General features: G+C 39.2%; 1 protein-coding gene and 2 non-coding genes across 3 annotated transcripts; all 3 read left to right on the forward strand.

Annotated features, from left to right (window-relative positions):
- The first annotated feature begins 455 nt into the window (after window positions 1-455).
- On the forward strand, window positions 456-25,426 carry zgc:114188 (uncharacterized protein LOC541327 homolog). Its single transcript, XM_034175741.1, has 5 exons — window positions 456-504; window positions 3,615-3,766; window positions 8,899-9,004; window positions 18,038-18,103; window positions 25,298-25,426. Exons 1-5 carry the CDS (start codon window positions 502-504, stop codon window positions 25,373-25,375), a joined length of 405 nt encoding a protein of 134 aa, XP_034031632.1. The 5' UTR covers window positions 456-501; the 3' UTR covers window positions 25,376-25,426.
- Window positions 6,038-6,165, forward strand: LOC117516428. Its single transcript, XR_004562406.1, has one exon. It is a non-coding gene; the product is annotated as a small nucleolar RNA SNORA71 (small nucleolar RNA).
- On the forward strand, window positions 25,079-25,205 carry LOC117516427. The gene has a single exon (XR_004562405.1). It is a non-coding gene; the product is annotated as a small nucleolar RNA SNORA71 (small nucleolar RNA).
- Window positions 25,427-25,443: the final 17 nt, after the last annotated feature.

The raw sequence follows: 25,443 nt of genomic DNA on the forward strand, positions 1-25,443 counted from the left end.
ATAATGATTAATTATTATTGTTATTGTTATTGCACTGGAGTGGAAGCACCACACTGCTGTAGGATTTCAAGTTTATAGTTGCCATTGCATTTTTATGTCATTACATATTTGTGAATACTTCTGGACCCCCAGCTCTTAATTGGGGTAAGTGGGTATAGAAAATGGATGGATGGATGGATGGATGGATGGATGGATGGATGGATGGATGGATATTTATGAATATTTTTGTCACAGGTGTGAGAACTTTTTCTTACACAAAATTGTGACTTAAAAATCTGTTTATAAGTGTGTTAATATTTAACACAAGTAACAGTGTAAACATGCAAGTTTACATTTGTGTTCTACAAAGTCACATTTTACAATATATTTACTTTCACAGTCGAGCAGGATTACTCTCCGGTCGACAGGGGGCGACAGAGCACAGGATAGTGTCTGTTCCATTTGTCCGTTTTAAGCTTCCGTCGAAAGTGTGCTTGTTCTTTTCTACCAGGCAGATCCAACATGGTGGGTATTTGAAGATTTTTACTCAGTACATCTGAAATAATCTTAAAGCGTCGTAGATTTACGTGGCTCCGTTGTGCCGGTTACGGGTAGCGGAGAGTCGTTGCTGTTCGTTTCGTGCGATATTGAGTGTAGATGGGTTTGTAAGAAGTGGTTATCGTCTGTGTTGTTCGGTGTCGGAGTGAACCTGCTGATGAAGCTTGTCACTCACATTTTGTTCACCGCTGTGTTGGATTTACAACGTGTTAGTATTTATAGCCGTGTTATTGTGGAAAATCTTCTTGACAGACGATAGGACAGATGCTTTATTTTATTTAGTTATTGTATTTTAGGAGCTTGTCTGCCGTCTGTGGAGCTAACGGGTAATTCTGCTAGCTCGGTGTTTGGTAGGAAGCTGTTCAACGTTTAGCCGCAGCCAAAAGTTGAGCAGTCTAATTAAAACGCAGTCTGGCGTTTTAATTAGTGGTACATTTTGACTGTATGTTATAGTTAAAAAGACTGCAGATAGAAGGTGTAGGATTTGCCTCCCACAATGCGCTGCGCGTTGCACTTCAACATGCACCTTGACAACACTGAACTGTGGAGATGCTGTCAGGACCCGATTCCAAACGATCAGTTCTGTGCATGTGCAGACAATTTTGGATCAGCGATAACTAGTATGATTTCTTCACAAAACAGACGCTTGCTGCAACCAGCATCAACATGAAAGACAGTCATTCCAGTTTCCCATCACATTTTTTTGCATGTGTAATTGTGCAAATGTGTAGCATGGATCTGGTTTTCGTAACATATCTGGTACTCGCAGGTGCAATGATGGAAGACAGTCATCCGAGATCTTCCTGAACATCAGAGTCACTGGTGACCGTAGCAACCATGATGAAGGAGAAAACGTTGACGTTATTCGCTGTTTCGCAGTTGTGAATCTTGCGTGTCTCGCGGTCCATGACTCACGCAAGAGGTCAGTTTCAGTAGAGCTCTGTTTTAGGGCACAATGTAAACACACCTCATGAAGTATGAACAACATCTGGGCACAACAGAAGTCCGTCACAGGAACTACACCTCTTCTAGATAACCCTCTCAACTTGAGAGAATGTGTCATCATCATAATTGCATGTGAACTTGCTGAATTGTTGCCACCCACATCCTCGCTAGCCATTGTTTACATGCGCGGTGAGACGTCGGAACTCTGCTGGCGCCATGGTGCAGTCTGGGAAGCGCAGGGGGATTATGTGAAATGTTAAAGTACCAAATGACTGTTCTACAGAGTGCATACTGGATGAAGTTTTGACATTGCATGACGTTATGTAGTTAAAGTTAAAAGCATACATTTGAACATGACAGTATAATTCATAGGTGGTATTGCAGACGTCTTTTTTTAATGTGCGGATCCTATTGTATGAAATATGCACTCAGTTACTGTTTATGTTGTGTTTTTTCACTGTGTGCTGCCTGGTTGGCAAAACATCTGGTAGCAGCACATGAGAGCAGTTGTTCATGTTGTTTAAAGTGGATATGACACTTAAAGACAACATAGTCTTATTACATGTAACAGAGGTTATATAATTCGGCCAAGCTAAGCGTTTTGGGAAAATGGATGCGATTTTCCCGTTATATATAACATTTGAACGTCCTGCCACTGAAAAATGTGCATGCCTCGTGATCAGCTTCCCGCTGAGCACCAAGCCTAAAATACGTCACTACGTGTAGACCGTATCGGTTTGCGCGCCTGATGTTTACACTTTTTTTAGCGGCAAAAACTTTGAATAAACACAGCTCTCAGGGACTTGTTTGTCGATATGCCTGACCAGTGTGTCGCAGCATATTGCACAAACACAAGGGCGAAAGGTTTTAGCCTTTTCAAGTCCAGGCAGATTGATCGAAAGCCACGGTGTTGTGTGATGCACGAATTGTCAGGCTGCCACTCCTTCCGCTCGCGCACACGCATTTGCTCCCGACAGCAGACACTTTCCTCTACCGTCTCCAAGTTCTCGCACAGCTCACAGGAACACATAAAATGTCAGCCCCAAATAATATGTTCAGAATAATCTTGAAATGGTCAAGGAACTTACGTAGTAAACACAGCGGCGGCACGTTCACTGTTGTTTTCAGTGATCTTTTTCAAAAGTTTCGCCATTTATTTCCTATTCTTTCGTGAAAATAATGTAACTAAACACGGATGAATGCAATGCCAGGCACTCGAAAACAGCAAAAACCCGAAGGTAATGACGGTGGTCCGCAAGTAATAGCTACACTATCACGGCTCCGGAACAATAACAGGCGGTAAACAGACGCTCGAATCGAAAATGCTATACAGTAATTAGAGTGTTATAAACAGCAGCAACAAAAATCAAAGTCTACCTTACCATTCCATATTCTGCAGCCGTTCAAAATCCATCGGAATTGGCACGTCTCTTGCCTCTGTTTCGGCACAGTCGGCATTATTTTCGCTGCCAGAATGCTCCTGGTTTGAATGTTCGTCCGAAAGATACGGCTCCAATCTGTAGGGTCTAATCACTGCTGCAACATCCTCAGGATCCGAGTCAGAAATAATCCACACTTGAAGAGAAGTCAGAAAAGTTCTTGATCTCGTCACTGTCCATGCTGAGGTCTGAGGTCATCTGTTCCTGTTGTTAATCTAACAGACAAAGACGGGACTCTCCATGCTGTGATGTCACGGCATCACGTGACCGCTGATGGAACGCTACTAGCGCGCTTTCCAAGAAACACACTTTTGAGAAACTTTATTTCTCAGTGATAATAATTAAAACCTCTTTCAACTTACTGTACTGTATGTATATTTTGATATTTATATCAGTTTTACCTAATTTTTTTAGGTGTCATATCCACTTTAAGCAGCATGTTTGCTGTATGGTCAAGATATTTAATCATATTTGTTTTCAATGAGTGACCACTAATTATATTTTATATCTGGAGCCCAACTATCAACAGATACAAGGAACAGCTCAATGTAATGTTGTCATCAGACAAATTGTAGCTTTTTGCTTGAAATGTTCACTGTTGCACAGAGGTTGGGAAGTCATTGTGAAGTTATTTTTACATTTACCAATCCCAGGGGTGATTGTATGGATTATTGTCTTATGTTGTGTCCGCAGGGGCGAGTCAGGACAAAGACGGTGAAGAAGGCTGCTCGGGTCATAATTGAGAAATATTATACCCGACTGGGGAGCGACTTCCACACCAACAAGAGGGTCTGTGAAGAAATTGCCATCATCCCCAGCAAGAAGCTCCGCAACAAGATTGCTGGGTGAGTCCATCGTTGAAGATTTGATTTTTTTTTTTTCCAGGTCTTGTGTTTGCAGTGATTTTAAGAATGTACTTTCTAAAAATTTGAGATAAGATTTTCACAGTAGAAAAGTGACTCGTTAAAGCTGCTGTGGACGGTCACTGTAGACAGCAGAAGAAAGGTCTGCAGCTGATCCGAATACCGTATTTTCCGGACTATAAGTCGCACTTTTTTACATGTTTTGGCCGGGGGTGCGACCTATACTCCGGTGCGACTTATAAATGAAAAATATACCGGTAGGATCTCAATTAATTTACTGTAACAAAACAATTTTACGTGACAGAGTCGATCTATGTTTTAAAATGGCCACCGGAAAAGGAAATGCAATGCATCATGGGCACTGTAGTATGACGGCCATCCTATAGTTCACGCTGGTCGCGATAACCAATCAGAGAACAGAACTTTGGATGCGTATTCCTCACCTCACCCACAGCGTGTGAAGCTGACAAACACGGTGCTTGCTGTTATTCCGGCATGGCGAACAGAACAGCTTCAACCCTTGGATATCAGTTTGAGCAGAGTGTTTAAGTTGACGCTGAGAGCTGCGTGGGAGCATTGGGTGAGCGACGGCGGAGGATTAGCGTCTGCACTTGGAAGGAGCTGGATCGACACCGCTGGGAGGTCATGAGCTGCGCAGGTAGGTGCTGCATGGTTCGGCTCGCAATGTGGTCCGCAAAATACAAACATCCGTAGGTAAAATGCAGCTCACGAGAGGGCACTCGAGGCTTGTGTGACTGTTCCTGCGACTTCTGACTACCATAGAAAAATAAAAATTTTAACGTTACTGATAACATAACAAGACAACGGAGAAGGCCCGAAAAAATGCCACCAAAAAGAAAATCATACTCTGCAGATTACAAGTTGCGACTGGTGAAATATGCATCCGAAAACGGTAGCCGTCACAATATTATCATCTGAACTTTTCATGTTAACATACCTGTATGTCCATGGGACTTATAGTCCAGGGGACCTTATTTATGGTTTATTTTTCTTTATAATGGATAAAGTGGCTGGTGCGACTTATACTCCGGTGCGACTTATTTATGGTTTATTTTTCTTTATAATGGATAAAGTGGCTGGTGCGACTTATACTCCGGTGCGACTTATAGTCCGGAAAATACGGTATGTTTAAATAAAATCAATTTAAATTGAAATTGGTGACAATCATACAGTAAAGAGTTTTACTGCATTCATCACAATCTCTTAGCTGTTCATTAACATTAGTTAACACGTTCATTGGCGCTTACTCAGAAGTAGTTTTTGAAAGTAAATGGACTTGTTATCAAAACGATTTACCAGAAGTCACTTACAAAATGTGGAGTCAAGGCAGTGTTTTTGTTTTTGTTTTGTGAGAAAACACGCGACTGCTCCCAGTTTGTGACTTTCATCTGCACAAAAGTGACTCACGATTGACATATTTTAATGGCTTTGAGACGAGTTAAGAAGCGGATTTGCCACTTCTGAAGAGCATCGAATCTAAACACTGTTTCATTGGTTCAAGCTTCGAAGCGGTGTCGCGCTGCAGAAGCCGTTGATTACAGAGTTGCTGCAGGGTCTGTAGTCAGTGTAGAGAAATGATCATTTTCCTGACAAACACCCTCAAAAACAGCGGCTGCTCTGAAGGCCGATAAGTGAATCGTTAAGCAAAAGGCTGTAGATATCAGTGGATCGAATCATTTTTGTTAATGATACCTGAAAAGAACCAGTTCTCAATACCCAATCCTAGTGCTGAGTCACAAATAATGCATACATTAGGCCCCATTTAAAAAAAACAAACAAAAAAAACAGTTTATCATCCTTGACATCAGAAAAAAGTGATGAAGGCAGGCAGATTTTTTAAAATTCATTTATTTATTTCGTAGAAACCGGTATATACGATGTAATTTCAAACCTGAAAAATGACATACAGCACCTGCATACCAAGTTAGGAACTGAAAATATCAGCTATTTTTCAAATAAATATTGTACCCATGTTGAATAAAGTTGTTGTACTGCATGCTAGTTGCAACTAAAGTTTTTTTTTTGTTTTTTTTTAATGGGATCTTATGATTACCTTTTTAGTTTAATATGCTTTATAAGGAAATTGTGGCCCAGGTTTCATCATTTCGGTACTAACATTTTGTACCTTTGTTTGTGTGCTTTCGTGGGCCTGACCACCAGGCCTACGAGACAGGCGTATGGCAAATGATGTGTGGTGTTTTTATGGCAAATGATGTGTGGTGTTTTTCTTCAACCTGTATCGAAAGTGGTCATGGCGTCCTCATCGCCAGGGTCATAGATAGTACAGGAAGATAAACCTGAGAGCCTTTCCCGTGTTTGGAGGCATGTCTGTTCCTGTCAAACCCTGATGCTTTCGTACAATTAAGAAACATGTACACTTTTTTACAGTTAAGAATGTTCATTACTGATGGCCAGTGACTTTTGGAGGAGAGAAGCACAGCCTGTGTTTAGATATTGTAATTAAGCACTTATTAAACTGTGTGTCTTCACTGAAGACAAAACAAGTGGTCCAATACATAAGAGTCTTGAATCATATTGATTCTCAACACAACAAGGCCTTCTTATTCTAACAGTCAATATTTTTACTATAGCTGCATGATTTGATGAAATAGTCATATTGCGATTATTATGGAAAACATTGTGATCTAGAAAATGAATGGTTTTTGTAATGCTGTAGTGAAGTCCACATAGATATTATACAGTGACACCGTTTTGTAATTTTGCCTTTGTTACGCTACAGTAGAGTTGAAATGAAATGGTCACGATGCCCTTGTAGTCTAGACTTTGAGCTTTTATAATCTATTTTACTATTTAGGAGTTGCAGCCATTTTTATGCACTGTGTCTCCATTGTCAGAGTCCATACGTAATTGGACAAACTGATTGCTGATAGAAATAATCACTTTTACAGACAGTCTTCTATCGACAAGTCAGGATGGAGTAAAGACTCATTTACATCAGTCATGAATACAAACCGTATGGCACTGCACTAAAACTAAACGGAGTGACTGAAAGAAGGAAATTAATGAAGGAAGCTGCTGAGACACCCTGACAACTCTGAAGGAGTTACAGGCCTCTGTGGCTGTGACGTTCCACAGTGGTGGAAATGGCTGTAGTTCCATAATGGCTTATGCAATATTTCTGTTAATCCTAGAGTGAAACATGCATGGTTATATAGGGAAAATACTGGTATTGACTAATAAAATCTTAAAAAGTTAATTGCCATTGTCTGCAGGTATTTGTCCAAACACAACTACCTGATGTTCAGTGGTGCCAGTTTCCCATGGATCTGAGGTTTTGTGCATTTGTTGTATCGCCAGGAAACAGTTTTGAGATCAGTGCAAATCCGCTGTAAATTTCTTTGCTTGATGTAGGGGCCAGCTCCACTCCACACGGCCTGTAGACAAACCATGTGCTTCATTTACTTTGGTAAACAATCTCCTGCATGTCACAAGAGTCCTGATTGGACCTTTTTCCTGGGCGTGTCTTTCTCACAGTGAATCAAAGCGCTGTTTGGTTCAGCAATCAAGCAACGCATGTGCATTTGCCTAAAACACCATGAGGAACCATGATAAGATGAGCTGTCAAATAAAAAAAGCCGCATAAATCAATATATCTATTAGCCATCTGCAATTAAATAATAGCAAATCTGTAATAGAACAATGATATATAAACAGTCTTCATGTTATTTTTGATGTTATCATTGACATAACGCCACAAACTACAGTCAAAATTGACCCTTTCTGTTGGAGTTGTTGGTATCAGCAGCTTTTTTTGTTTATTTGTTTCTGCGCGACTCCTGCCATAAATTTGTGATTTACTGTGATCAAAAAGCAATAAAATAATCAAACCTACATCTTTATATATGTCTACTAAATAAACTGGGGTCCAAATTGAAACTTGAAGTGCAATGTGACAATCTCATATTGCTCACCAAACGCTTCTAGTTTGTGCAGTTTCCTATTGAATTATTCTTTTTACGATTTTCACTTTATCCATAACAAGGAAATTTAGAGTGCAACAGGATGTCCAAAACGCATGTACAACAGACCACCACAACAATTATACACACAACACAAGACACTCAACAATATAAAAAAACCTCCCTCCCCCAAAACCAATGGCAGAAGCCAATGGACAATAAACAACTAAAACTGTCATCATAAACATGGACAGGAATAAAAAAATAAAATAATGCAATATTTTAAAAATCCTGTATAAAAATTTTTTTTTAAGTTGTCAGTTCAGTGCATTCGAGATCCTGATTGCCACAGGAATAAATTAATATTGACATTAACATTAATTTGCTGGTAGTACGATGTATTGAATTGAGGCTATTTCAGCAATACAAACTGCAGTGTTACTGTTGGTATAGCTAGTCTTCTTTTGTTGTATGTATTCCTCTGTGTGTGTGTGTGTGTGTGTGTGTGTGTGTGTCTGTGTGTGTGTGTGTGTGTGTGTGTGTGTGTGTGTGTGTGTGTGTGTGTGTGTGTGTGTGTATACTCGGATTAGTTGTGAAAACATATGTACATGCCATATGTTAGACTAAAAGAAGTTACCTACTACGGAGAACATGAACAAACTTAAGTAAACAGCCAGTAGTGCTTCAGTTTGTTCATGTTCTCTGTACAAAAAAATATAATTCTTACTCTGGAATTTGGCCTCAGAAATGCCCAGATTTGATCCTACAACCTCCTATTTTATAAAAATTTATTAGGGGAGCTCATGCTTCACCTTGTTACCCATTTATGGGTTGGCCAGCAGTTAGGTGGAGTAAACACCACCGAGATGACAACTTCCACAACTTCAAACCCCTCTTCAGAAAACCTGAGTGATATCATGGAGGACTTGTCCAGTACATATAGAGATTGTGTGAGACACTCCCTCATTTGGTGTAATTGCCCACACAGTCTGTAGGTGAGACAGAAAGTCTTCTAGAGAGAGAGGGAGCAGTTTGTTGCAGCCACAGCATAGACACGGGGTCTTTTCTCAGAGACCCAAAAATGGGCATAATTAACTTTCAGTGGATTAGTGTGTAATCAACATTCTTAAAATGTTGAGAACTTTTGATTTCTGATCACACTCTTCTGTGCAGATATGTTACCCACCTGATGAAGCGGATTCAGAGGGGACCCGTCAGAGGAATCTCCATCAAGCTGCAAGAGGAGGAGAGAGAGAGGAGGGATAACTATGTGCCAGAGGTTAGTCCACATGCTGGTTTTACTGCACATGACCTCAAGGCACCTTTTGCTGTGTAATAGGGCTGCCACGATTAGTCGACTATCAAAATCATTGGTGACTAATTTAACAATCAGTGTAATCGTTTCTTTTTTTTTAAGCTTTGTTTTTCTCTCAAAGCTGCCACTGTATCTTCTGCTGCCTTTCTGTCCTTGACACACATGTGCAGTAGTGGTAATCCGGGTCAGCTGTGATGTCACCAGAAACGTTATGCCCATACAATATCATGGCAAGCCGGAAACAAAGCTCAAAAGTTTGGGAACATTTTAACCAAATTAAAGAGAAAAATGTGCAATGCCAACTCTGCAAGGTGTAACTTGCCTTCCACGGCAGTACAGCGGAGATGCAGGAGCATCTGAGAAGGAGACATGTTGTGGCTGATGCTGAGGAAGGAAGAATGTCGTTTCAGTAAGCTAATTGGCTAGTTAGCCGCTAACATTAACATCTATAGTGAGCTGCTTACTTGGCTGTAAACATTAACAATTAGTTTCATTAGCCTTAGCACACATATGTGTTTGCTGTAATGTTATAACAGCGATGTCATGTTTGAATAGGTAATGTGACAATGTTGATGTTTTATAACACTACGTTACAGTGCTAAAAAAGAAAACGTTCCTTTTCAATGGATGACTTTGTTACTAAGTAAAAGTTGAATGAACTATTATCTTAATTGTCTTTATTTTTAGTTTGCACAAACCTTAAACACTTCAAGCTTGAAGATAATGATGGTGATATAAGAGCAGCTGCATGCTGGTGCGATAAACCGCACCGATTAGTCGTCTAATCGCAAAATTAATCGGTGACTAGTCGATTATCAAAATAATCATTTGTGGCAGCACTACTGCATAATGAACCGATCTCCTGTTATCTGCCTTTGTTCATAATCCTCACATTCCTACCACTTGTCTAAATACACTGCTTTTCATACTGAGCTTACAACAGTTGGCTACCTTATTTATTCATTCACATCAACGTTTACCACAGCCATCAGTCGAGTCTTCAGCATTCTGCACGAAATGAAAATAAATCTCATCACCCACCAAGACTAAAATAAAATAAAATTTAAAAGATTTTAAATTGCACTGTGTGAAGTTTGTGCGGGGGGCCGAGGCCCCGCAACAGTGTACACATCTACATTGACATACTCCAGTGACCAAACAAAAGGTACTGCTGGCGGTGGAAACACAAGCCAAGCCAGACCTAAGCGCTCTGACCCATATCATCCCATCCCGTACTGACCCAGACCAATTGGTGAAAACGAGCCTAAAACGAGCCATTGGGGTCCTAAAATAATGGGCCGGTAACAAAAGGGTGCGCTAACCTGCTGCTGTGCATTGATTGGCTCAGGAGCAAAAGTGAAAGCTGCAGATGAAATGTGAACAGTTCAGACTGTTTCAGGTATTAAAACCATTCACACACTGTGTCACACACTGTGTAAATATAAAGTCTTAATCTTACCTGTTCGTTTCAGTCAGATTCATCGTCGCAGCCTGACGAAAACTGTTATCCTCATAAAGCATCCTTATTTTGGAAAAAGCATCTAGAAATACTTTAATTCCTTGTTGTTGCTGAAGAACGCAGAGTTTTAAAAGCAGTCCTTCTGTGTTTTGTGCGTTCCTCAGCCTGAACCAGAGGACGCTGGCGCTTTGTCCCACAACAAGAAAATTAGCTTGTTGAAAAAGTCAGCACCTCATTCATTCATGCCAGCGTTTACCACAACCATCAGCTGAGTCTTTAGCAATCTGCACAGAATGAAAATAAATCCCATGATCCACCATGACAAAAACAAAATAAAAATAAGTTTAAATTAAGTTTTTAAAAAAAATGTTAAATACATTGTGTGGACTCCATGTGGAGGGGGCGAGTCCACGTGACAGCATACGCGCTCTCGGTGATGTGCAAGTGGATATCTATATGCTTCACCTACCAAACAAAAGGTTCTGCTGGTGGTGGAAATGCAAGCCAAGCCAGACTTAACCTTTTTAACCCGTACCATACTGTAGCGACCCAGAGTGCTCGGTGGAAACACAGCTTTAGTTTTAGTCATTTCAGTTGAGACATTTTAGTCTTTTGATTAAAAAAAAAAAAGATTATTTCTGATTACATTTCAGTCAATATACTTTTTCCACACTTCTCGTATACCAAATATTATCATTACCTGACAAAATACACTTGTTGAATAATTGAAGGTTTGTGTTGTTTTTCTCAGATACTTTAAATTCACAAGGCTTCCTGTCAGATACAATTAGATGCTGGGGTTTCTTGTAAATCCATGATGCTGTAGGGACGCAGATCTTTTAAAATACATTTATTGGCTGTAGTTATTTTATTTGTACATTCAGAAATGTGTTAAATCAAAGCAGAATGAAATAAAATAACATATTCAACATTTGTTATGTTTTTTTATGAATTGTAATAGCCACAACTTGAGCCAATTTCATTTAAATAGGATGCATGCTTCATATTTCATTATTTTTTTATATTTCATGTCATTTATTATATATTAGTCATAAATAATGTTTAAAATGTTAATAAAATTGATAATGGATGGTATATCACTTGCTACTGTGTTTAAAAAATCTACACACAGTATGTTTAATTTGAGCCACAGAGAGCTGATGAGACTGTTTAACACCATGAGACAGAGTAAAGGTAAACCTTTTTTTTTATTAATGTCTGTCATCCTGGCAGATGAATTTACTCTGCAGTTTTAATTCAGTGATGAAAGTTTCCCGGAAAACCAGGTTTTACTCACGTGGTGAATGTTTCCGGGTTATTTTTGACAACATACGCCAGAATCCATTCATTTAGTTCATTTCAGTTCCACGCTCAAACAGTTGGTGGCGGTAATGCACCGTGTTGGTTTGCAAGCCATTTATCAGCTACTTCATTTGTCTACAAATAAAGTTTTCTCATGTAAGAAAAGGTTGTTTTTTTTACCTTCAAAATGTACAGTAATCAGAAATTATCTTGGAAGTAAAAACACATTTGTAATAATTTTAAGGTGGCCAATAATTTGAATACAGAGATTATCAATAGCTCCAAAGCTCCGACCAAAAGTAGGAAAACTCAGCAGTAAGTAAAGATTGAACAGGTTTGTGCCATAAATAGTCCTATTGTTCCATTTGAATTGATACTGAGAATCATTATTATTTTTGAGTTCTTTGAATTATTTCTTTTATGGTGTAGTTTTCTGAACCACAATGTATGGTTTTTGGATTTAAAGGCTGGTAGTACAATACACGTGTGAAAAGACTGGGGTGGAAAAATTGACCTGACCCAATAGATCAGGTCTTTTTTTATATTTTATTGGTGGGTAAATAGACCAGTAAATGCACCAAAATGCATCTGACATTCTCACATTTTTCTGGGGGAGAACCCCCCTGCTTGGGGCTTTGGGCCTTTGCCAGAAATTTTCAGTTTTTTTTTTCCAGTGGCCCACTTTCATCACTGTTAATTTAATCTAAGTTAACAATTCCACTTATTCTTCCAAACTTTCTGGACAGAGGGGTGCAGACTGATGTCCACTCTAGTGGTCTTCACAGATCTATGCTCAAACCTACAGCAGACCAACTCCTGCTGTTTAAAGGAGAGAGCAGCCAGGAGAATCAAGCAAAATGGAGACTGTTGTTGTTGTTGTTGTTGACTGTTTGATTTTTGAACTTTTTTTAATGTGCATGCTGGGGTACATTTTAGATCTAGCCTTCTTAACTTTGTGTCAGTACAGTGTAATCTCAAATCCTGCTGAATGCAACACATTTTGAAAATATTTTCAAAGTGTAAGTGATTGTAGATGAATATGAGGAGAGATTTTATTTCATGGCAAATATTTTACTCTCACTTTTTTTTTCTTTTTTTTTTGTCAACAATAATGCATATTAATCCTCTTGAACCCAGGCAAAATTATAATCTTTGTTTACACATTTTACAAACTTCATGTCTTGGCAAGTAGCAAGGCTCCCATTTTTACTTTAATAGGAATTGGTCGGTAATTCATGTAGATACAGTTTGTCCACAGTAGGTTCTGTGATGGAACTCGGTGTCATCTTCATCATGAAAAAAATGGCAGTTGACAAATATATTTTGTCAAGTCTCATCTGATGAAATTAAAACTATTTGTCAGTGCCCCCACCCCCTGTGATGTTACTTTAAATATTTATGGCCTATTGTGCCACCGGGCCAAGAACACTGAGGAAATGCTGATCTTTGTACATATAAATAAATTGAAAAGTTAAGTTGGACGTATTTTCACAAAATGTATACAGAGGAAGACATGACACTGTTTGTGAACGTGTTCCTGGTATCTTCTGCGTTCAGTGCAATCCAATATCACTCCTGTGAAGCACGTCATGATATGGTAAATGTGCATGGCGTGGGGAGCAGCGTATCAAGGCTCTATGTACACCTTTACAATGAAATAAGATTTTACCTGTTGTAATTTTTTTTTTCCTTTCATCCCCTTTTGTAAGTATGTGGCAGTTAATGTTGATTTCTGTGGTGGGCTGCCACAAATAAGTAAATTCATAACAAAACACTGAGGCTTTGTTTGGTTCAGCAATCAACTGTCAATCAAGCAACAATCAAGCAACGCATGTGCATTTGCCTAAAACACCATGAGGAACCATGATAAGATGAGCTGTCAAATAAAAAAAGTTGCATAAATCAATATATCTATTAGCCATCTGCAATTAAATAATAGCAAATCTGTAATAGAACAATGATATATAAACAGTCTTCATGTTATTTTTGATGTTATCATTGACATAACGCCACAAACTACAGTCAAAATTGACCCTTTCTGTTGGAGTTGTTGGTATCAGCAGCTTTTTTTGTTTGTTTGTTTCTGCGCGACTCCTGCCATAAATTTGTGATTTACTGTGATCAAAAAGCAATAAAATAATCAAACCTACATCTTTATATATGTCTACTAAATAAACTGGGGTCCAAATTGAAACTTGAAGTGCAATGTGACAATCTCATATCGCTCACCAAACGCTTCTAGTTTGTGCAGTTTCCTATTGAATTATTCTTTTTACGATTTTCACTTAATCCATAACAAGGAAATTTAGAGTGCAACAGGATGTCCAAAACGCATGTACAACAGACCACCACAACAATTATATACACAACACAAGACACTCAACAATATAAAAAAAAACCTCCCTCCCCCAAAACCAATGGCAGAAGCCAATGGACAATAAACAAAACTGTCATCATAAACATGGACAGGAATAAAAAAATAAAATAATGCAATATTTTAAAAATCCTGTATAAAAATTTTTTTTAAAGTTGTCAGTTCAGTGCATTCGAGTTCCTGATTGCCACAGGAATAAATTAATATTGACATTAACATTAATTTGCTGGTAGTATGATGTATTGAATTGAGGCTATTTCAGCAATACAAACTGCAGTGTTACTGTTGGTATAGCTAGTCTTCTTTTGTTTGTGTGTGTGTGTGTGTGTGTGTGTGTGTGTGTGTGTGTGTGTGTGTGTGTGTGTGTGTGTGTGTGTGTGTGTGTGTGTGTGTGTGTGTGTGTGTGTGTGTATACTCGGATTAGTTGTGAAAACATATGTACATGCCATATGTTAGACTAAAAGAAGTTACCTACTACGGAGAACATGAACAAACTTAAGTAAACAGCCAGTAGTGCTTCAGTTTGTTCATGTTCTCTGTACAAAAAAATATAATTCTTACTCTGGAATTTGGCCTCAGAAATGCCCAGATTTGATCCTACAACCTCCTATTTTATAAAAAGTTATTAGGGGAGCTCATGCTTCACCTTGTTACCCATTTATGGGTTGGCCAGCAGTTAGGTGGAGTAAACACCACCGAGATGACAACTTCCACAACTTCAAACCCCTCTTCAGAAAACCTGAGTGATATCATGGAGGACTTGTCCAGTACATATAGAGATTGTGTGAGACACTCCCTCATTTGGTGTAATTGCCCACACAGTCTGTAGGTGAGACAGAAAGTCTTCTAGAGAGAGAGGGAGCAGTTTGTTGCAGCCACAGCATAGACACGGGGTCTTTTCTCAGAGACCAAACAAAAGGTTCTGCTGGTGGTGGAAATGCAAGCCAAGCCAGACTTAACCTTTTTAACCCGTACCATACTGTACCGACCCAGAGTGCTCGGTGGAAACACAGCTTTAGTTTTAGTCATTTCAGTTGAGACATTTTAGTCTTTTGATTTAAAAAAAAAAAAAAAAAAAAAAAGATTATTTCTGATTACATTTCAGTCAATATACTTTTTCCACACTTCTCGTATACCAACTATTATCATTACCTGACAAAATACACTTGTTGAATAATTGAAGGTTTGTGTTGTTTTTCTCAGATACTTTAAATTCACAAGGCTTCCTGTCAGATACAATTAGATGCTGGGGTTTCTTGTAAATCCATGATGCTGTAGGGACGCAGATCTTTTAAAATACATTTATTGGCTGTAGTTATTTTGTTTGTACATTCAGAAATGTGTTAAATCAAAGCAGAATGAAATAAAATAACATATTCAACATTTATGTTTTTTTTATCAATTGTAATAGCCACAACTTGAGCCAATTTCATTTAAATAGGATGCATGCTTCATATTTCATTATTTTTTTATATTTCATGTCATTTATTATATATTAGTCATAAATAATGTTTAAAATGTTAATAAAATTGATAATGGATGGTATATCACTTGCTACTGTGTTAAAAAATCTACACACAGTATGTTTAATTTGAGCCACAGAGAGCTGATGAGACTGTTTAACACCATGAGACAGAGTAAAGGTAAACCTTTTTTTTATTAATGTCTGTCATCCTGGCAGATGAATTTACTCTGCAGTTTTAATTCAGTGATGAAAGTTTCCCGGAAAACCAGGTTTTACTCACGTGGTGAATGTTTCCGGGTTATTTTTGACAACATACGCCAGAATCCATTCATTTAGTTCATTTCAGTTCCACGCTCAAACAGTTGGTGGCGGTAATGCACCGTGTTGGTTTGCAAGCCATTTATCAGCTACTTCATTTGTCTACAAATAAAGTTTTCTCATGTAAGAAAAGGTTGTTTTTTTTACCTTCAAAATGTACAGTAATCAGAAATTATCTTGGAAGTAAAAACACATTTGTAATAATTTTAAGGTGGCCAATAATTTGAATACAGAGATTATCAATAGCTCCAAAGCTCCGACCAAAAGTAGGAAAACTCAGCAGTAAGTAAAGATTGAACAGGTTTGTGCCATAAATAGTCCTATTGTTCCATTTGAATTGATACTGAGAATCATTATTATTTTTGAGTTCTTTGAATTATTTCTTTTATGGTGTAGTTTTCTGAACCACAATGTATGGTTTTTGGATTTAAAGGCTGGTAGTACAATACACGTGTGAAAAGACTGGGGTGGAAAAATTGACCTGACCCAATAGATCAGGTCTTTTTTTATATTTTATTGGTGGGTAAATAGACCAGTAAATGCACCAAAATGCATCTGACATTCTCACATTTTTCTGGGGGAGAACCCCCCTGCTTGGGGCTTGGGGCCTTTGCCAGAAATTTTCAGTTTTTTTTTTTCCAGTGGCCCACTTTCATCACTGTTAATTTAATCTAAGTTAACAATTCCACTTATTCTTCCAAACTTTCTGGACAGAGGGGTGCAGACTGATGTCCACTCTAGTGGTCTTCACAGATCTATGCTCAAACCTACAGCAGACCAACTCCTGCTGTTTAAAGGAGAGAGCAGCCAGGAGAATCAAGCAAAATGGAGACTGGTTTTTTTGTTGTTGTTGTTGACTGTTTGATTTTTGAACTTTTTTTAATGTGCATGCTGGGGTACATTTTAGATCTAGCCTTCTTAACTTTGTGTCAGTACAGTGTAATCTCAAATCCTGCTGAATGCAACACATTTTGAAAACATTTTCAAAGTGTGATTGTAGATGAATATGAGGAGAGATTTTATTTCATGGCAAATATTTTACTCTCACTTTTTTTTTTTTTTTTTGTCAAAAATAATGCATATTAATCCTCTTGAGCCCAGGCAAAATTATAATCTTTGTTTACACATTTTACAAACTTCATGTCTTGGCAAGTAGCAAGGCTCCCATTTTTACTTAAATAGGAATTGGTCGGTAATTCATGTAGATACAGTTTGTCCACAGTAGGTTCTGTGATGGAACTCGGTGTCATCTTCATCATGAAAAAAAATGGCAGTTGACAAATATATTTTGTCAAGTCTCGTCTGATGAAATTAAAACTATTTGTCAGTGCCCCCACCCCCTGTGATGTTACTTTAAATATTTATGGCCTATTGTGCCACCGGGCCAAGAACACTGAGGAAATGCTGATCTTTGTACATATAAATAAATTGAAAAGTTAAGTTGGACGTATTTTCACAAAATGTATACAGAGGAAGACATGACACTGTTTGTGAATGTGTTCCTGGTATCTTCTGCGTTCAGTGCAATCCAATATCACTCCTGTGAAGCACGTCATGATATGGTAAATGTGCATGGCGTGGGGAGCAGCGTATCAAGGCTCTATGTACACCTTTACAATGAAATAAGATTTTACCTGTTGTAATTTTTTTTTTTCATCCCCTTTTGTAAGTATGTGGCAGTTAATGTTGATTTCTGTGGTGGGCTGCCACAAATAAGTAAATTCATAACAAAACACTGAGGCTTTTGTCATAAGTTTACATACAGTCATTTTCAACTTATGACCACAGCTTGGCAACATGGCAATATTTCATGCCTAATGGTGTTCTTGTACTATCATGTTTCTGGGACAGAATAATTGTACTGCACACATCTTTGATCATTTCATGTACAAATTTAAATTCATTTTTGATTTTCTGAAATCAGCACTTTCTCAGACTTGCACTGAGCGCCTGAAACTTTCCCACTGTTCTGTGTGTTGGTCAGTCTAATAAGTGCTGACATACATGTGTTTAATTGCAGAAGAATCCCAAAAACCAACTTGTGCACCAACTTTCTTGTCTCACTCGTTTTGTCTGCAGGTTTCTGCTCTGGACCAGGAACTGATTGAAGTTGATCCAGACACAAAGGAGATGCTGAAGCTGCTGGTATGTTTGTTTACATCAGGAGGAGCGCTGTCGTGCACATAACTACTGCTAGTTATCACTACCTTTTACATTTGTTCTCTGGTACAGCTTCATGCTTTCATTTAAGTGCCTGAGCACACAGTTTACTTCATCCAGAACATTTTCACCCCTGCTTTTAGAGCTGCAAGCAAAGTTTTAAATTTTTACTTTTTGTAATCCTACCAAACACACATGTTGGCTGTGATGTCAATTTGGCATAAAGGCAAAGAAAAGATGAAAATATGCAACAACAAAAAAGATAGCTACAGTGCAAATTAAGCAGTGTAAATAAAGTATTACAGGGGTCGAAATACATTTTTTAACCTACTTGCACTGGTGCTAGTAACAAAAAAATTACTTGCAACAAAAAAAGTTACTTGCACAACCAAAAGTCAGACTTATATCAACCTTAAAACTCCTCCTCTGATGTGTCAGACTCTTCCTCTCTGGGGAGAGTTTGAGAGGAGACCAGCAGCAGCGGCAGACAGTTTATTTATTTATTTATTGTCACGTGTGCATGCCAACGTATCGTCCGTGAAGATTATTTTATTTAACTACACAGACGTATAATAAAATAATTGGTGACTGGTTTATAACACAATTATGGCAGAGTTTGAGGGGAGAGAGTGCGAGGAACCGCAGCGGCAGCCAGTTTTATTTTTTTCTTTACTTTGTTTACATGTGCGCGCACGAACAGGACAGGAGGTCCTCCAAGTGGAGCTCCTGCTGCTCCAGTAGCAAATAATGAAACTCCCCGAATTGGAAATGTCTCATGAGGATGTTGTGAACCCAGGGATGGCGCCGCTGGCGACGTTTGTCAGCGTTCCACAACAGATAGAGCACAGCAACTCGCTCCATGTGTGAGAGTCATAAAACGCAGGGAAGATGAAGACAACAAACTGGAAATTGTTTTTTTTTCCTTATTTATTCCTTTATTGGTTCTAGGCCTGGGTAGTTTGGCCTAAAAATAAAATCTCAGATTTTTTTCAGAAAAAAATTTTGTCTTTTGTCCATTTATAAAGAAAACATTTAGTACAAATGACAGCGATAACTCAAAACAAGGCTTGCTTTTATTTTATCAAAAACTTTAAACTAACGCCTACATACCTCCTGGAATTGAAGCTCCAACTGTTTACCCAAGTGTAAAAAAATACACTTGGGTAATGATTGCACCAGAGTAAGATGCTTTTTAGTGGGAGTTTGCGCTCTTGTTCCCCTCGTAAAGTGTGGCCTTTCTCCCATGCAGCCGGATGCCTCTGTTTTAGATGCTGGAATAAGTTTGTTATGCAGCTGTGTTTTGTTGCAATGGGCTTTCAGGGTTCTCCCCAGATATTTTTAGTGTAGCGGTGCTGTTGGCAATTATCACCCGAGGCGGTGTGAGTCATTTTTACTGGTTTGAGATGCATTGAAAGCAAGAATAATAGACAAAAAATGACACTTATGTTGTAATATCAGAGTTTTTTTTTTGCATGTTTCTGTCTAAGTTAATAAATAACATTGAAAAGTTTAAAAACACATTAATGTTTGATGGACATAACATTTGCTCTCCTCTTCAAAAATGACGCTCTGTACCTTTAATCCAGTCAGACAGGCAGAGTTTTTTGTTGTTGTTATATTGAGAGTTTAGTTTTTTCTTATTAACATTTCTGACTGGGATTGCATGCTTTTTAAATCAATATAACCCCTAATTGTCTTGTTTGAACAAGACCTAAACCTGGGCTAATTTGATTGTCAAATCATACAAGTAATTTGATCTGGGGCCTGTACTATGAAGCGGGGTTAACTTACTCAGATGTAACCCATTGTCAACCTCTTAAACCGGGGTTGACAAAACCTGGTTTTCTCAAGTGGTGTTAATCGGTACTATGACGCTGAGTAAGATGTTGATTTGTTGAACCTGTGTTAACCTAATTGGAGTTTGTGCACATTCACATAAAAGGGGCAGGTTGCAGTGCACGTCACCATTTTTCAATGATGGCGCGGTCACCTTACTTGACTGAAGAAGGAATTTAAATTAACGTTAAGGGGGAAATCGAACACATCGTCTGTCAATAAAGCAAGACAGGCAACGTATTGCTGATCGGGTAAATGCTCACATGTCATCTAAGGATTTAAAGCCATTAATGGTCATTCTGTTAACATAGGTACATATATATCACTTTGGCATGAAGGTTATCCAACAGGACAGCCCCATGTGGGGAGAAAAAGAATGTGAAATATGTAATTATAGTAATTGCATATTGGAATATTTAGAAAAATCAACCAAACCAAAGCAACCCTTATGTGGCTGAAATAAGTGAAAAGAAGGTGAGCTTAGAGTGGACTACACGATAATGGGTATATGAAATAGGCCGAATAGACCGGCTATACCTGCACATTGGTACTGTGAAAAGATTTGCGATTGACATAATCGCCCTCGTGCTCTCCCAGGGGTGCACTGATGGGATTTGCATGCAATCAATGGCTCCTATTACTCTTGGGAAACCTAGGAGAAATTGTCATTGATAAGCCCCACTTCGCCTAATTAATGGACATGCATTAGACCTATTTTGATATTAGTAATTACCCACGATTGCATAAAACCCTTCTTTGATTTGCATTGCGGATAAATGGCCAGGGAAAACGACAAATGCATCCAACAGTTTAGATAGAGCAAGTACTACCATGCGAATCATACGACATACAGTATTCTTGCTCAGATGTTCAGCATCACCGATGGAATACATAAATTGTCCACTGGCAAAATATCTAAGCGCAAGGCACATTATCTGCTCGATCGTCAGGGCATTGCTACGATGGGTGATGTTACAGACTTCTGGCCCAATCAGCTGACAAAGATGACGAATTCCCTCGGCTGAGAATCTATATCTTTCATAGAGAATATTGTCCGGGTATGTCAGCGGATTCTGGCGGTCTTTAAAAACCCTCGCCCTGCGAGGAGAGCCCCTCACAATTTGTGCCTCAATATCAAATGGATCATCCAGGTAGGCCGGCATTGTCTTCAGAGTGATTGAAGGTGGATGGGCGGTACTTATAAAGGGAGTGGTTAAGAGATAACCTCAAGCTAACCTGGAACATAACCTGCTCGGAGCAGGTTTGGCACACAGCGTAAATTGCCATGGCAGCATACCTCGATCAAAACCTATCCACCTTTTGTAGTACGGGTTAACCGGGAAGTTACTCCACATGTCATCAACTTACTCCTGAAGTTACCCTGATAAGCCAGTAACCCCGCTTTGTAATACAGGCCCCAGGTGTCATTGGTGCATAAACAACAATAACAAAAAAACACTTCTGTAAGAAGTAAAGAAGTAAATTTGCTCTTTTAAAGATGAAACTCTGGATGGAAAAACTTTCTGAATCAGTTTTTCACACTTTACTGTTTCACTGAAGCTGCATGGTGAAGATGATCGTTGAAGGAATACTCGGCTCAATAGAGCTCTGACTCTTTGTCAGCCTGGCTACAGTGCTGAAAAGAAACCTGGGGTTGTTCTTATTTTCTTCAATTAGTGATGAGTAGTAAGATGTCCTAGCTTTACGGAGTGCTTTTTTATAGAGCAACAGACTCTTTTTCCAGGCTAAGTGAAGATCTTCTAAATTAGTGACACGCCATTTCCTCTCCAACTTACGGGTTATCAGTGAGGATGTAAAACTATTGACGAGATACTCTACACACTCTTCACTTTTCACACTCTTTCTTCTTCTCTCTCCTCCCTCTTTCTCTCCCTCTCTCTCTCGCCTCTCTCTCCTCCCTCTTTCTCTCTCTCTGTCCCCCTCCCTCCCTGTGAGCGAGCGAATGACTCATCACTCTCACACTCTCTTTGCGGCTTATTTGGGCAAACTTTGGAAACATGAAGGCTTGCTTCTGTAAAATAAAGCCTTAATGTGTCACTTGCTACGCAGGCAGAAGGAGCTGTTTTTATTGGAAGACTTTGATGGAGATTTTGTTCTTTCACTGGGAGACGCTGTGACTCTGCTCGGCTGGCTGCCGGCAGGTGCGGGTTGAGCGGGCAGCAGCCCGTTCAGCACAAACAGCCTGACTGGATTAAAAAAAGATATAACGGCACTACGCCGTTGTTCCATTGTCTGAAGAGAACCTTGGCTTTAGACAAACTTTGCAGCGTGCAGTCACTTGTTCCACGTCTGTCACAGCAATCCCAAACCAGTAACGAAACTCGCTCTTCCTTAGCGGTAGCTATGTTTGTTATTGTGTGAAGAAAACCGAACGGGGAGGGGGGACCTACGGAAGGTCCTGCGGACAAAAAGGTGCGCCGTTGCAAGAGGAGAAAAAAAACTTGAATTTTTTATTTTTTAAATCGTCCACACAAAAAAAAAAACTCGAGTTAATTGATAAAATCAGTATATCGTCCAGGCCTAATTGGTTCATTCTACTGGTGCTTAGAGTTGATAAAACTTGGATAAAGTTACTTGCATCAGTGTTAGTGCAGTATAAAATTATGTTCACCGCTCGAATAATACGTGCACAAACTAGCACATGCACGTACTAATTCGACCCCTGTATTAAAAACATGTTAAACATGAACACCACAGACTCTAATTTATGAATGCATTTAAATACAATTTAAATAAGCAGTTTTAAGCACATAAATGTATCGATGTTGTGATACGTATTCAGTCATGGACATCCAATGTATCGTGTTTTGAGAAAAAGAATCCTACCTGCGGACGTGGAAGGCCGATGTATCGAGATGATCGTCTTTCTTATCACACTGACCTTTGTTGGTCAGTTCGCAACCACGGGACCATTAAATTTAAAGTTGATGTGAAGAACTTGAAAAGTGCCATTACAGTGATATGTATTTTACTATAAAAGTAAGTACAAAGTAGCGAAATTATTAAACATGCATACCATTTTTTACATCAGTCACATTTATCATGGATACAAAGGAGTTTAGTTATATCTCATTTAAAAAAAAAACTTCTGTGAATTCTATGGCAAATGGGCCATTGAAATTGTAAAAGGCCCATTGTGTTCAGTACCAAAGGGCCATTTACATTTTTTAACTGGTGATTGATATGATATGATTTCATGTATGTACAGTTGTGCTCAAAATAATAGTGTGTTTAAAAAAGACAGTTGGAAAAGTATTGCAAATGCGGTGAGGAAGACGGCTAGGAAGGTACTGGGAGTGACATCTGGACAGTGTAAGGAAGACAAGGAGACTTTGTGGTGGAAAGATGATGTCGAGGAAAGCATAAAGAGAGAGAGGATGGTGAAAAAGAATTTGGATAGTCAGACAGATGAAGAAAGTAGACAGGAGTATAAGGAGATATGGCGTAAGGTGAAAAGAGAAGTGGCAAAATCTAAGGAAAACGCATATTGTGAGCTGTACAACAAGTTGAATACTAAAGGAGAAAATGACTTGTACCAATTGCCCAGACAAAGGATGTGCAGCAGGTTGGGGTGATAAAAGATTCAGATGGCAGTGTGTTGAGAAGGTGGAGGGAATATTTTGAAGAGCTGATGAATGAAGAAAATGGGAGCAAATGCAAAATGGAAAATGGGAGAAAAGGCTGAATTTTGTAAACAATAAATCAGAAGTGCAAGAGATTAGTAAGGATGAAGTGAGGGCAGCTATGAAGAGTGGAAAGGCAGTTGGTCCAGATGACATTCCAGTGGAGACATTGAAATGTCAATAGCAGTGGAGTTTCTAACCAGATCTTGGAAAGTAAGAGGATGCCTGAGGAGTGGAAACAAAGTGCTGGTTCCTATTTTCAGGAGCAAGACTGAGTATGTGTGTGAATGAGAGGGAGCCCAGTGGAATACTGCTGTTACAAGGAGTAGAGGTGGTGACTGTAGATGTGTTTAAAATACTTGGTGTCAACTATCCAAAGTAATGGAGAGTGTGGTAGAGAGGTGAGGAAGAGAGTGCAGATAGGGTCGAGTGGGTGGAGAAAGGTGGCAGGAGTAATTTGTGACTGAAGAATATCAGCAAGAGTGAAGGGGAACGTTTACAAGACAGTAGTGAGACCAGCTATGTTGCACGGCTTAGTGACGTCGGCACTAACAAAAAGACAGGAGGCAGAGCTGAAGATGTTGAGATTCTCTTTGGATGAGGATGGACAGGATTAGGAATGAACATATCAGAAGGACAGCTCAGGTGGGACGGTTTGGAGACAGTCAGAGGAGAGACTGAGATGGTTTAGACGTGCAGAGGAGGGACCCAGGGTATATAGGGAGAAGGATGCTGAGGATGGAGCCACCAGGCAGGAGGAGAAGAGGGAGGCCAAAGAGGAGGCTTATGGACGTGCTGAAGAAGGACATGCAGGTGGTTGGGGGGACAGAGGAAGATACAGAGGACAGGGTGAGATGGAAACAATTGATCTGCTGTGGCGCCCCCTAACGGGAGCAGCCAAAAGAAGTTTAAAAAGTGAGTAAAGCTAAAAATCCCTGGCAATAATTATGGAATCACCGGCCTCGGAGGATGTTCATTCAGTTGTTTAATTTTGTAGAAAAAAAGCAGATCACAGACATGTAATGGCTTTTATTTCCATACATTTCCGGTGCGATGTTCTATGCATTTGGAATACCGCACATTCTATTCCAAATCAAAACATGAAGTTTTTTTTTGTTTGTTTGTTTGTTTTTTTTACAAATTTGGTATTACTTGACAGAAAGTGAAGGAAAAGGAATGAGGCTGGTCAAAAAAAAACAAAAAATGGTTTCATTTATGTCTAGCATAATGTCTCAGTCATAAGTACACACATAAGGGTGTACTTGGGTGATCCCCGACACCAGTTGATTACGGTGATCTTAAGGTCAATTTCAAAGTCAAAGTGAGATATTCAAGATATTGTCATTGCCACCATTGTTAGCTTGATATCTGAAGAACCAGTTGATCAGTTTCACTCATAGTTAGCGTAAGGATGTACTTGGGTGATTCCCCCAACACTTTGTATTACTGATTTGTGGGGACCATTGGGGGAAATGTCATACCCTGTATCGAAAGTGATCATGGCGTTCCCGTTGCCAGGTCATTGATAGTACAGGAAGATGAACTCGAGGGCTTTTCCCGTGTTTGAGGGAACCTCTGTTCCCATCAGACCCTGGCGCTCTCAGACAGTTTCCTCAGATTGTTTTCTTAAATCTGCTGACCTCTGGTCATGTGACATTGGAATATTGACCCCACTATTTTTTTTTTTTTTTCTTGTCAGGACTTTGGCAGTCTGTCCAACCTGCAGGTTACACAGCCCCCCATCGGCGTGAGCTTCAGACAGCCCAGAGGAGTCTAAACATCTGTAAAATATCTCTGAAATAAAATTCTCTGGTCCATGGAGAAAATTCACTGTGCCATGCTTTT

This window comes from Thalassophryne amazonica, chromosome 8 (assembly GCF_902500255.1).
Source record: "Thalassophryne amazonica chromosome 8, fThaAma1.1, whole genome shotgun sequence".
NCBI lineage: Eukaryota > Metazoa > Chordata > Actinopteri > Batrachoidiformes > Batrachoididae > Thalassophryne > Thalassophryne amazonica.

Excerpts from the sequence above, each read along its gene's own strand:
- zgc:114188 (XM_034175741.1), top strand. Across the intron at positions 3,767-8,898 it reads CTCCGCAACAAGATTGCTGG|ATATGTTACCCACCTGATGA; the intron begins GTGAGTCCATCG and ends TCTTCTGTGCAG. Across the intron at positions 18,104-25,297 it reads AGGAGATGCTGAAGCTGCTG|GACTTTGGCAGTCTGTCCAA; the intron begins GTATGTTTGTTT and ends TTTTCTTGTCAG.